Here is a 13,581-nt window from a genome sequence, read left to right as displayed (position 1 = left end):
CAGGCACCATCAGTGGCTCAATAATTCTTTCGTGACACTCCTAAGACAAAAGAAAGGTCCAACTGCTCCATTTTATTAAGTAATATGTTTCAAACAACTCAGGTAATTTATGTAGTGTCTGAGAGATACCTCTGTATTCTCCTTGAAATTTGAAAATATCCTGTGTGCCCCTGTGAATTAGCTTCAGCACCCTGGTACCTTAGCACAGTTTGGGAACTACAGCCCATTAGTTTGGGAACTATAGCCCATTTCTAGGGAAAGATACCGTATCTGTAGCTATGTGACACATTCAATTTGACACTTTGGGCTAAACTATCAAGCCAACTCTTTTACAACTGTTTCCTACTATGTACAGAAAATGGGTTATTTTATTGGATTTTGACTTCCTGTACATTTTTTTAAATTTCCACATAAAATGTCTTCCTGTCAAAAATTTCTGAAGCATCTATTAGAATTACGTGGCTAGAAATTTTACACCCAAACAAAAAGGAGAGAGGCAGAGGACTATAGTCATTAGTAAAAAGAGAAGCACCTACTCCTTTCCTTTCTGCCTATAAAATATGTGCTCTGAAGAAACAGCACTTAACCTGAGTGGGGGGCTGGGGTGCAAGGAAGCTGAGTGTTGTGGAAAGAGAACTGAAAGTTGGGGTCAGAGAAATTGGTATTGATGAAACTCACGACCTTCAACCACCTTATCTCAAATGTCCCTCTCGAGTCTAAAATGTTGGGCTAGGGGCTTCCCTTGTGTCCCAGTGGTTAAGAATCCGCCTGCCAATGCAGGGGACATGGGTTCAATCCCTGGTCCGGGAAGATCCCACATGCTGTGGAGCAGCTAAGCCCATGCGCTACAACTACTGAGCCCGCACGCCTAGAGCCCGTGCTTGGCAACAAGAGAATGAGAAGCCCGCACACTGCAACGAAGAGTAGCCCTTGCTTACCCCAACTAGAGGAAACCCGCCCACAGCAATGAAGACCCAATGCAGCCTAAATAAATAAATAAATAATTAATTTAAAAAAAAAATCTACCTGATACAAGCTTTGCAGTTCACAGGTTCAAGTCTTTGGTTAAGAGCTTAGAACTCCACTCAGACTTTCCAGCAGAAGCAAATGGACTGTGTCCTCGGACTCTTCAACCATCCAGAGTATACTTGAACCAACTCATTTGTACATACATTCAGTTTATAACTCAGAATTGGAACTACCATTTATTTATTTATTGTTAATTTTGGCCTAGCCATGTGGCTTGCGGGATCTCAGTTCCCTAACCAGGAATTGATCCTGGGCCACAGCAGTGAAAGTACCAAATCCTAACCACTAGACCACCAGGGAACTCCCAGGGTTTTAGTTATTTAGTTTTTCAAATTTATTTCAAGGACTTCAATGATTGTTTTCTGATTAAAATGAGCTAGTACCCACAAACATAATTTAAAATTGGGATTTTTAATTACTGCAATATAAAATTTGGGGTGTGTTTAACATGTAGCAACTGAATTGACAATTTTCACAGAACTGGTAAGTTAAAAATACAGATTACTTCCTTATTTTTTTTCCCTGAATGTTAAACCAGTGTTTTTACATAACTTTTTTCAAGTTATTCTATATATTTAAAGCAGTCCATTTAATAATACACCATTATTTTTACCTCCTTAGAAGTCTGGAAGTATTTTTAGACTTTAAAAAATAAGTAAGAAAGGCAATAACTAGATATAGATTCATGAAGAAGTGTGGTTTCATGCTTGATTTCACTAACAGCAAACACCAAAACAGAACTGAAATTCTGATAATATATTGATGTTTGTAAACTGACCTACATATTCACAGATAAGAGTGGACTACAACATTCTCTAAAGCTTCTTTTCTATCTAGCCAGCTTGCTCTGAAGTCTCTGGCTGTGCTGTTAATTTATTCTTATATTGTTTAATGACACGTTTTCTAGCAGTTAAGAGAAATTCCAGCAACTACATTCTGTAGGTGTCCATTCCACACCGTGTTTCTACCATCATATTTCTTAAAGGGAAAATACCTTTATTTCCAACTAGAAGCTTCTTTTTTGGAAAAGGAAGAAACTTAGTCAATTGATGATGGTTAGGTTACCCAACTGGTGTTTTTATTTTTTCCCCATTGGTAACATTTTAACTTTCATGTGTAGTTTCAAATATTTTAATTTTATTTATCAAAACACATAGTCTAAACAGAAAAATGTATCATCAATACTTTCTTGAATGGATTGATGAAAAGCATTTGAGAGTATTTGATACCAAAAAATAGTATACCTTTCATATTTACTTGAAACTCAAATCAAGATGGATTAGTCAGTGTCTCTTTCATTGAGAACTATGTGGTATTACTCAAATTAAAACAAATGACAGCCAGAGAAGTGACATATGATTGACAATTATGGGGGGAATAAAATAGGAAGTCCCACTGAAGAGAGAAGATGGCAAGATTTCTTTCCCTACCTCGATTCCTTTCCTGCAACATGATTATGGAGGAAATAAGTAGTCTGGACTATTTATCGCTTCCACCCAGCTCCTCATTCAAACTGACAGTGTGAGAGTGTCAACAAGGGTGGCACTTTCTTTTACTACTGGCTTTTTCTTTAGAGTTTGGCATGATGCTTATTTCAAGCTTTCCAGCAGCTGTAGAGGCTTTATTCTATTTTACTTCCAAGGATACAAAAGAAGTGGTATCACTTATAACTTTAAGTACTGAAGGTATGAATATCAAATGGTTAATATATTAACAACTTTAGGAAGGGAAACATTTCTCCACGCCACATTACGTTAACACTGAACAAATTTGCTATGCCAACTCTGTCAAATGGGAGTGAGGCAGAGGTGTTCTTGACCTTTTCCAGGCCCCCAGTTATGCTATTGTTCATACTCAATGTGCTTTTCTCTTCAGCACAATATTCGCTAATGGAACTGATGTCTACAGTTGCTTAAAAAATTTCTTTTTGAAAAACAGAACTAGTCTATATGTACATATTGCAGGTGCAGTCTCAGGCAACTGATGATTTTTAAAAGTGTCGTTTTTTTTTCATTTTAGTAACCAAGGCTATGAAAAACATATTGGCAACATGCATTTAATGTGAATAGTAATTCCTTAGGTAAAGGGAAACAAAAAAAATCTTTTATAATTAAAAACTCAGACATCAATGTAGCAATTGAATTTAAAATTCTCTTCTTAAAATTTAAATTATTTTTAGAATTTAAATATTTAGGATATAAATATAGTCCTTAGCTATACAAAGAAGTTGGTGTTTCTGGATGAATCAATCTACAAAGACAGTATTATGCAACAAATAATATTAAATAAATACATTAAGGATCCAGAGTGAGAACACCATCTTAAAACACAGGAAACCAAAGTCAAGAGAAAGATGTGAAAAAGCCATGTTAAAAACTGCAAAGAGCAAAGTGCTTACAAGTATGAATTTTTATACTCCTCAGTTCAGTTCACTTTTACCTAGACTCCATAGTTGCAATCTACTCACTCATATGGCTTTAAAATATTACATCCCATTTCTTCATTGCTGTATAAAGAAAGGTTTAAAAACTAGGAATAAATGTTAAATATGAAAATTCAAAACGTCATTTAACAGGAAGCAGACCTGATTCCTAGTAATGTTCAAAAGAATTTCTCAAATGCAATAAGTGTTGAAGCATAGCAAGATGCTAATGTGACAATTTATTAACATATAAATGAACCAAAATCTACTGGAATTTACAAAATAATATTCTATATAAATAATCTAAAATGATAATACTTTGCTAATTGTTTTCAATGGTATTCTACTTTGATCAATGAAAATATTTCAATTATTAGATTGTTTCTAAAACTAATAGTGTATAATTTTGATTTTCCTTAAAAAAGTCATAAAATCACAGGCAAGTAAAGTTAATAAGCAATATAAACAGTTATCTCAATATAGCCTATCAGTGTAAAAATGCCCTTGTATTGTTTGTAATGAATGCTCAATCATTTATTCATTCATTCAACAAATAGTTGAAATTGTACTAAAAGTTTAGATATAACAATACGTGAGACAGAATGAGCACTGGCCCTCATAGAGTTTACAATTAAAGTGAAAGGAAATACACAGGATCCAAAGGAACCTGGAGAAAGGGATCTAACTAGAGCAGGCCAGCTTTCCCTGTCTAACCTGGAAGAGGTTCAGAAGACCAAGGAGAGTGAACACAGACAATTCAAGTCCAAAGTCAAGAAAGAGTATGGTTCGGTCTAAGAACTAAAAGAAGCCTAATGAGAAATTAGGCTGTAAATGTAGGGAGGAGACGGATAATGGAAGGCCAACTAATTCACATTAGGAAACTTGGGTTTATCTTAAAGGGCAATGGAAAGCTATTAAAATGCATATTCCTGTCTTACCTACATAAAAATAAACTGAACCTGAAAATTATATTCATAATTTAAGAATACACTGGAAATGAAAGTTATGAAACAAAATTATAAAAAGCAAATATTGGCTTCAGAAGCATAGAAATAATCTAAGCTCTTAAATACAACATAAATCCTTTTCTACACTTTCTGTGTGTTTCCTCTTTAAAATAAAAGTGCTATATGGGTGATCTCATTTCTTGGTGTGGCAGGAATACTAAATTGCCTAAAGCCATGCCCTCCACCCACTCCCAAGTGAAAAATCAGTGGTACTTACTACATCCAGCCTTATAGCTGAAGCCTGGAGGAAGGAGGAATCCTTGCTGGGCAGCTGCAGCCAGTGTCCGTTGATCGGGAGGGAATACAGGAATCATTAATGGCGGCAGTTGACCTTGAACCTGCTGAACGTATTAGAGTGAATCAAAGAGAAGAAGTTTTGATACTCCATGCTTCCCACCCTCCCACCCTTATGATACAAGAAAAAAATTATTCAATTCAATATACTGGCATACAAGCTTGCTAGATAGAACCCTGGATGTGAGGCTATGTCTTAGGACTACTTTAGACAGGAGAATCAGAATACTGAATACTTTAACTGGAAGGTGTTATCAAGTTCACTTTCTAACCTGGTGAATAATTTCCCATCAATACTTCATACTACAAGTCTTTTCTTACTTCATTAATATAATGATTAAAAAAGTATCCCTTAGGTTGAACTAAAATCTCCTTCTGTAAATCCCACCTGTTAGGGCTAATTCTACCTCCTAAAACAAAATTAAACTGGTACCATTTTATATACAAACAGCTCTTCGTTACTTGAAGATAATTCTCATGTTCATGCATAATACTAAGTTTTTTTTTTTTAAGTTCTTGAATCAAAGAGCTGAAAGAAAGCTTAGAGAGTAATAAAGACTTTCCCCATTCTTTATAGAAGAGGTAACTGAGGCCGAAAGAAAACTGACTTGCCTGTGGCCATGGAATGGGGGAGTCAAAACTATGTCTATGATCTAGTCCCTTGGATCTTTTGAATTCATCTATCCTTTCTGAGGCAATTGAACCACTCCTCAAACCACACGGCCTCTCTTTGGGTTGCCGTCTTTAGAATACACCTTAATTTTCTGGTGTCACTCTCAGGATGTGGGGTTCATATCAGTAAATAAATAATCTAATACAATGGAATCACTATTTTCTTTTAATTGAACGGTAATTTCTAGAAATATAAACTAATGCAGTCATTTCTGCAGCTGTGTCACATTGTTACTAATGCAGAGGTTGTCCTTTACTAAAATACCTAGGATTTTTTTCCAAATATTTAAGCAAGATTTCTCTGGGGGACATGGTTATTGGTTAGTGTTTGTCAGAGAGCATACGAATGAGAATTTAGGAGCATGCTAAAGATCACAGCTGACACTTTATTCTCCTTTACTGTTTCTTCCTCACATTAAGTCAGTTATTTGGAAAATAAACAAATATTTCATGAACACGTACTATGTATAAGAAAATGAGCTAGGTAGTACAGACATAATAGTAAACAAAACAAACAAGATCCTATGTCCATGGAGCTTACATTACAGTGGGGATAATGGTTAAAAGTAAAACAAACACATATACAAACAAACAAACAAACAAACAAACAAATTCATTCAGTTGCTAACCTTAACAGCAACTCTGAAATAACTCCGGACTTGTTTTCCCTTTCTCTCACTGGCATTGCACATTCTTAGACACATGATTCTGATAATTCTCATAAGTTCTCACTTTAAAGGTCCACCTTCAGTTTCTCCACCATTTCATCTTTCATAGTAAACCTCTGAGGTATTTCTGAGATTTTGGTGTGTGTGCGTGTTGAGGGGGCGGAGGAGGGGGTGAGAGAGAGAGAGAAAAGGAGGAAGGGTGAGGGGAGAGAAAGAGAGACAGAGAGAGCGCCAGCCAGCCAGCCAGGCAAACAGAGGAACAAGCACTGTAAGAATGAGCAATCTGTTTTCAGAAATGACTCCACATTGCAAAGGATTTCTTTTAGCCAAAAGGATTTTAAACCTATCGCTGCCACCAGAGTGAAACTAAAAGTGAACAACACAACCAGGAAAACAAAAAGAGAATGTTTTAAGGTTAGAGCTGAAGGTTAAAAAGCTTATATCACTACGGCCCACATTTTTTGAACATACTGGAGAAAAGATAAACCTTATGTAGACACCAATGGAAAACAACTGATTGAAGTCTCAAAAATTAGAAAGTGCGCATCGAGCAAGTATGTAGGAAAAAGTGGCCTGAAACAAGAGGGAGATGTTTGAAGGCAAAACAGCATGGGCACAATAGCCAGGACATGGAAGCAACCTAAGTGTCCATCAACAGAGGAATGGATAAAGAAGATGTGGCACATATATACAATGGAATATTACTCAGCCATAAAAAGAAACGAAATGGAGTTATTTGTAGTGAGGTGGATGGAGTTAGAGTCTGTCATACAGAGTGAAGTAAGTCAGAAAGAGAAAAACAAATACAGTATGCTAACACATATATATGGAATCTAAGGGAAAAAAAAAAGATCATGAAGAACCTAGGGGCAAGATGGGAATAAAGACACAGACCTACTAGAGAATGGACTTGAGGATGGGGGGAGGGGGAAGGGTAAGCTGGGACAAAGTGAGAGAGTGGCATGGACATATATACACTACCAAATGTAAAATCGATAGCTAGTGGGAAGCAGCCGCATAGCACAGGGAGATCAGCTCGGTGCTTTGTGACCACCTAGAGGGGTGGGATAGGGAGGGTGGGAGGGAGGGAGATGCAAGAGGGAAGAGATATGGGAACATATGTATGTGTATAACTGATTCACTTTGTTATAAAGCAGAAACTAACACACCGTTGTAAAGCAATTATACTCCAATAAAGATGTTGAAAATAACCCCAAAAAAACAGCATGGGCGCTAGTTCTGTGTAAGAAGAGGACACTGACCAGAGTAACAAGCAAACAAAGAAACAACAAACTAGCCACGCTGGTTAAGGGTTATCACCAGCTACTATGTATCCTTTATATTTCATTGTAAGTTATTATATTTTATATAGTACGTCTCCTCCTTTCTAAGACACCATTCGTTATACAATGTATACGATGGTTATAAATTTAATAAGAGCACTTTAGAGGGAAGAAGAAAGGAATTTCAAATGAAACACATACAAGGGTTGTAAGAGTCATCCAAACTTCAGAGACCTTAAAATTTGGGAAAAATAACTTCTACAATTTCAGAAACAATAGCTTCTTATTTTAGTGCAGTAGTTCTTAAACTTGAAGGTATATTTTAGAATCACCTGGCAAGCTCTGAAAAACTCTCAATGCCCAGACTAGACTGTTTCCTAGACAACAAGGGTGAATTAAATCTGAATCAACAGGGGTGAGACCCAGCCATCAGCATTTTTTAACGTTCCCCTGATGATTCCAATGTGCACCCAGGTTTGAGAAGAACTGTCTTAAAGAATGCTGAAGTCACTGTCGACAAATCTTTTTGTCTTCTTCATATTTTGCCTTGAGTTACAAAGGACTTTCAGGTATATAAGTAGTTGAAGGGAGACTCTGCCTATTACAGGTCTGGTGCTCACAGGACGTTAAACTATATTCCTCATAGAGTTCCTTCTAAATGAGTCTTGTATCTGTATTTCACATGCTCCTCTTCTGAAAAGCTTTTGATGGTTACTTTTACTTAGAGAATAATGACCAAATCCCTTCACATGGTATTCAGGAATCTTCACAATAAGCTCCTAGACCATCTTTCCAGGCATTTCTGCTTCCCTCCTTCAGATATTCTGTACTTTTGCCTCAATGGATCATGAAAAGTTCCTTGCATACTAGGTGTTTTTCCACGCTTGAACAGGCTCAAAAGTATTTTCTCCTCTGTTTTTAGTAATTTCTCTTTTCCTTTTCTTCTTGGCAAAATTCTACTTATTTTTCAAAGGCTTCTGAGACCCACATAATGTCTTGGCCTGTGAAGCACTTCTTTCTTATGGTGCCAATTCTCAGGCAGAAAGAACTGTTACTTCTTTAACCTCATAAAGCTAACACAATACTTACTGTATTGAATAATAGTTACTTGTATAACTTGAGCCTCCCTTATGACCTATGAACTTATTTAGGAAAGAGGCTGTAACTTATTTATTATTGTAACTCTAGAGCTTACAGCAGCAGCTGAAATTATTATATGAATTGATAATTCATAAATAAAGAAGAACAATGTATTATATAGTCCTGTCTTTGTAATTACTTCTTCGTGCCCCACCTCCAAATGTCCACCAAAGGCCTGTGGAAAACAAAGTTCTTTAACGACCAGGAAGGAATTCAATTTCACCGGAGAAAAATGGCAGCATGAAACACCAGCTGCTTTGGGCTCCTATTCTTAATGTATAGATAAAAGGTCATATACATCATGATAAATCCATGATTCTTAGAATTATGCATGCATGAAGAAATAGAAAAGTAATACAGAAATACTGGAAATTTATTACATACTTCTGTAATGGACAGATATGCCTGCCTATCATGTTCTAATAACATGATGTTTTAATTATAAAAGCTTTGCTTTTACAATACTCTATCATTACTATTTTCTTTTTCAAATATTTCCTGGCTTTATTTACGTTTATTTTTCCACGATAATTTTAGGATATGGAATTTCTCTTTGAATTCATTAACCTAATGGCTTGATGGCCAATAACAGGTTATATCTTTTAATTTATTCAAATCTTCTTTTGCTTCATATACTTATTGTAGCTTTCTTGGTAGTTTTATTTTTAAGGTTTTTAAAAAATACTTTTCTTGCTATCGTAAAGTAAATGTGTTCTTATTATATTGTTTAACTGGTTGTTGCATGTACATTAGTCTATCTACTTGTGTGTGACAGCTTTTACCCAGGTAATTCATTCATATGCTAATAATTTATAATAATTTTTCAGATAAAAATTTTCATATTTTAAGAATAAATTGCAATAAATTCTGGGGCTTTAAAAAATCTGTGTATTTTATTATGATTATTAAAAAGCATTTTGCTTTAGTTATTTTTTTAATTTAAAAAAAAAATTTTTTTTTGGCTGCATTAGGTCTTCGTTGCTGCATGCAGGTTTTCTTTAGTTGCTTTGAGTGGGGGCTACCCTTCGTTGCAGTGCATGGGCTTCTTATTGCGATGTCTTCTCTTGTTGCGGAGCACAGGCTCTAGGCGCATGGGCTTCAGTAGTTGTGGCACGTGGGCTCAGAAGCTGTGGCACGCAGGCTCTAGAGCATAGGCTCAGTAGCTGTGGCACGTGGGCTTAGTTACTCCGCGGCATGTGGGATCTTCCCAGACCAGGGCTTGAACCCATGTCCCCTGCACTGGCAGGCGGATTCTTAACCACTGTGCCACCAGGGAAGCCCCTGCTTTAGTACTGTAACTTGTTTTAGTGTCTGAATTTTCCAAGATCCACATATGTAGAATAACACTTTTAAGGCTGAGAGAGCCTAGAGATTATCTGGCATAACACAATCATTGTGCTGATAAAGAAATGAGACTTAGCTTGGCCGTATAAATTGTTCAAGATCCCACATTTAGGTAAGAGCAAATTTAACACTGAAACTACATCTCCTAACAATCTAGTACTCTTTTCCAACACTTGGGAAAAACTGGGGGTGGGGAGCAGGAGGAATTACAAGGGAGAGGAAGAACTAAAATGAAAAATAATCCTAATTTCATAGTCCCAATGATGTGTTTATTTTAGAACAGCATAGGAAAAATTACAGAGCATTGTAGTAATATTCAGAATAAAGTAAACAGTAAAATATATACAATCCAAAATATGTAGTTAATTCATCTATGCAACTAAAAACACATTTCAAAAACAGTTGATCCGCATTATTTGCAGATTCTGTATTTGCCAATTTGCCTACTCAATAAAATTTACTTGCATCCTCCCCAAATTTACTTGTACTAGTGCTTTTGTGGTCACTCACAGACCTGTGCAAAGTAGCAAGAAATTGTGGCAATTTTTGCTGTTTAAAATGCACATAGAATCAATAATAAATATTAATAAGGTGTCTATAAACAGAAACACACATAAAACAAGGCTATGTATTGATCAGCTGATGAAAATGGTGTGACCAAAGACTCTCAGGAACCTAACTTTGTGTTTCCTCCAGGAGGAAAATCGTTCAGTATTTGATAATTCAGTGTTCATGGCAACTTTATAGGACATAACTAGCACAGATAATGAGCACCAACTGTATTACTGCTGTATCTTAAGTAATTTTTAGTTCCTTGATGCTGAAAATTAGCCCACCTTTGGGAGAAAAGGACGTATCACATCAAAACAGTATAATGTTTCCTGGATAAATTCTAAAACAAATTTATTATATAATGTTAGTATTTCATTCTCATATATTTGCCAGTTTTGACTATTTCCAAATCCTATTCACTGTTAACTTCACTTATTTTCTTTTACTTAATGGATGAATTCCCTTAAAGCTCCTAATTAAGGTTTAAAATGTGTGACATTTATAATTAAATTTCAACAAAATACTTTTGTCACAAAATTTTGGTCTTTTTAATGGGGGCATGTTATTCACAAGTTTGAATAACTCACAGTAAATTTAAGATGCTACTTCCTATATTTTTTAAACCTTAAGATAGAATATTATGTTTTAACACTTTTTATAATTCTACCACATAGATACTGCATGTAATCTTGCCCTCTAAAATTTTATGAATCCAACACAATCACATTATCACACTTGTAAAAGAACAAGTAAATACTTATCAATTATTCATAGTTAAATATTTTATATTTTATGTAAATATTCTATTGCAAAACCCTTCAGTGGTTCCCTGAAACTATTTAATAATCAAGTAGATATTTAAGATTATTAATTTAGCTTCCAGTCCCATGGGTCTGTTTATTATTCATTCAATCAACATTTCTACTAAGTAGAACGTATACTTTTTTGGTAACTAGGAATACAAAGATGAATTCACATACAATGCCTGCTCTCTAGAAGCTCTAAGTCTGGTCAGACAAATGGATAGATAATTAGAATACACTGCCATTAGTTCAACAATAGACACTTGTATGGGAAACTATGGAAGCACAAACGAGAGACTCCTAACACAGCCAGAAGAAGTCAAGGCAGGCCTCACAGAGATAGGTCCAGCAGGTGTAGGGTCTGAATGGATAAGTAGGAGTTAGCCAGGCAAAGAGGTGGGAGTGTGAAAAAAGAATTCCAAGCAGATGGGAGACAAAATGAGCAAATTATCAGGGACAAGAAAAAATATCATGTGAGGGGGAAACCACCAAGCAGTGTAGAACAGCAAAAAATGTAAGCGAGAACCAGTGTTAGAAAGTCTGCCTGAATCAGTCTGTGTTTCACTGTAAGAAACTTGAGATTCCCCCTGTAGGCTCTGGGGACCACTTAAATAGGTTAGGTGGTATACTCTGGTGGGCATAGGGAGAAAAGATTTAAGAGGCAAAGCGTGGAGACTAGGTACATGTTGATGATGGGGGAGGCTATAAATGTGTGGGTATATGAGAAATCTCTGTACCTAAAAAAAAAAAGAAACTATATATGTAAGAAAAGGAGAAGAGGACAGAGTCACGATCACTTTCAGGTGTCTAGTTTATGTAACTATTTATACTGGTATGAAACAACAACAACAAAACATACAGGGGTAGTGATAGTTTTCATGGAAAGATATGAATATGGTTCTGAACACATGTGTTTGAGGTACCTAAATAATGTTCCATTATTAAGGTATTAAGGAGCTACCTTACTAGCAGACTGATACTGCAGTCTGAAGCTAGTGAAGAGATTTTTAGAGGCTATGGTTTGGGGGATCACTTGTTGATGAGAGTGAACTAGATAATCTAAAGAGGGTTTGAAGGATAAAGAGAAGACAGCTTAAAATCATCTGGGTCACAACAATAATTCAAGAAAGGGCAGAGGAAGAGGAGTCTTAAGAGAGAGAGGTAAGATAAGAATAAAGAAAATCTTGAGTACAGTATCACAGAAACCAATGGAATATCAAGGTTGAGGTAGGGACTAATAGTGAAAAGTGTAGCAGAAAGAGTATTTTAGAGACAAAAATAATATCTTCTGGAAGAGTTTATTAGAAGGTGGTGATGAATCTAACAACAACAAATCCACTAGAATGGATATTCTGAAAGGCTGAGCATATTCCAAAAGGTTGAGCACTGAATGGCAGGCAAGAAAAAGGGGATGGCAAATGTAGATGGTTCTTCAGAGAAGGCTGGGTGAGGCATTAGGAGAGACATTTGATGGCAGCTGCGTAGGGATGCACAGATTTTATTTAAGTAGCAGAGTTTTAGGTAGTAGCACATTTACTGGCTGGAAGGGGCAAATGGAAATTGAGAATTTGAAATGTAGGAAAGAGCAATTAACTTGTGGACCAAAATTGCAGAGGAGGCTGAAAGGCAAGGCGGAGGTGTAGGGATTCGCTTCGACTGGGAATGACATCTCATTCTCTGGGCCCTGACGAATGAAGCTATACAAGTGGATATAAGCCGATAATGTTCTACTGGTAAGGAAATGAGAAGGTAAGGAAAATCAGGTCCGACGGAAGAAATTTTCTCAATGTTGAAGGCAAAATCATATGCTGAAAATGAGAGATGCTGGGACTGAGTAAGGGAGTTCAGCAAAGGTATGGAAGTTTTGGATGGTTACTGTGAGAAATGAAAAAGAAAGTAACCACAGACGATTAAAAGGGGTGATGGAAAAGTCTAAGGCCTGAGAAGAGACCACATGAATTATGATGCTGTCAGTCTTCCCTTTTCTGTGATTTTTCTGAGTTTCTGGTCACGGGTTGGGGAAAGTGAGGGAATTAGGGGGGCTTCAGCAAGGATAGGTTATGAGGAAATCAAAGTTGCTTTTGAACGACGATGGGCTTTAGATCCCAGGAAGAGAGGCCTGGAAGGCCTGGAAGGCATTACTTGACTGGGAAAAATACAGGAATCAGAAAACTAGAGGGACTACTCCATGATACCAAGGAGCAGTTTGTGTGAGAGCTCAAAAAACAGGAAGTTATGGTAGAAGACCTGTTTAAACTACATACACAAATGTTAAAATGAAATGCAGCTATATGATTTAAGTCAGCACAATTACAAATAAAATGTAAAATCTGAAACTTTTCAAATGTTCCTCAAGAATTTAGTCCG

The 13,581-nt window shown here is 36.3% G+C and overlaps 1 protein-coding gene across 6 annotated transcripts in view; it reads right to left on the bottom strand.

The window, feature by feature from the left end:
• The window catches only part of SOX5 (SRY-box transcription factor 5), a 389,242-nt gene that overhangs the window by 124,919 nt on the left and 250,742 nt on the right, over window positions 1-13,581 (bottom strand). For 4 of the 6 annotated variants that reach the window (XM_007194842.2, XM_007194844.2, XM_057557363.1 and 1 more), the window contains one exon: window positions 4,676-4,799. In XM_007194842.2, coding sequence (XP_007194904.1) covers window positions 4,676-4,799 — 124 coding nt within the window. The remainder of the gene's footprint in view (window positions 1-4,675; window positions 4,800-13,581) is intronic. The other 2 variants (XM_007194843.2, XM_057557365.1) reach the window with 1 other exon arrangement.

This window comes from Balaenoptera acutorostrata, chromosome 11 (assembly GCF_949987535.1).
Source record: "Balaenoptera acutorostrata chromosome 11, mBalAcu1.1, whole genome shotgun sequence".
NCBI classification, from domain to species: Eukaryota; Metazoa; Chordata; class Mammalia; order Artiodactyla; family Balaenopteridae; genus Balaenoptera; species Balaenoptera acutorostrata.
This window is presented reverse-complemented; position numbering and strand designations above follow the sequence as displayed.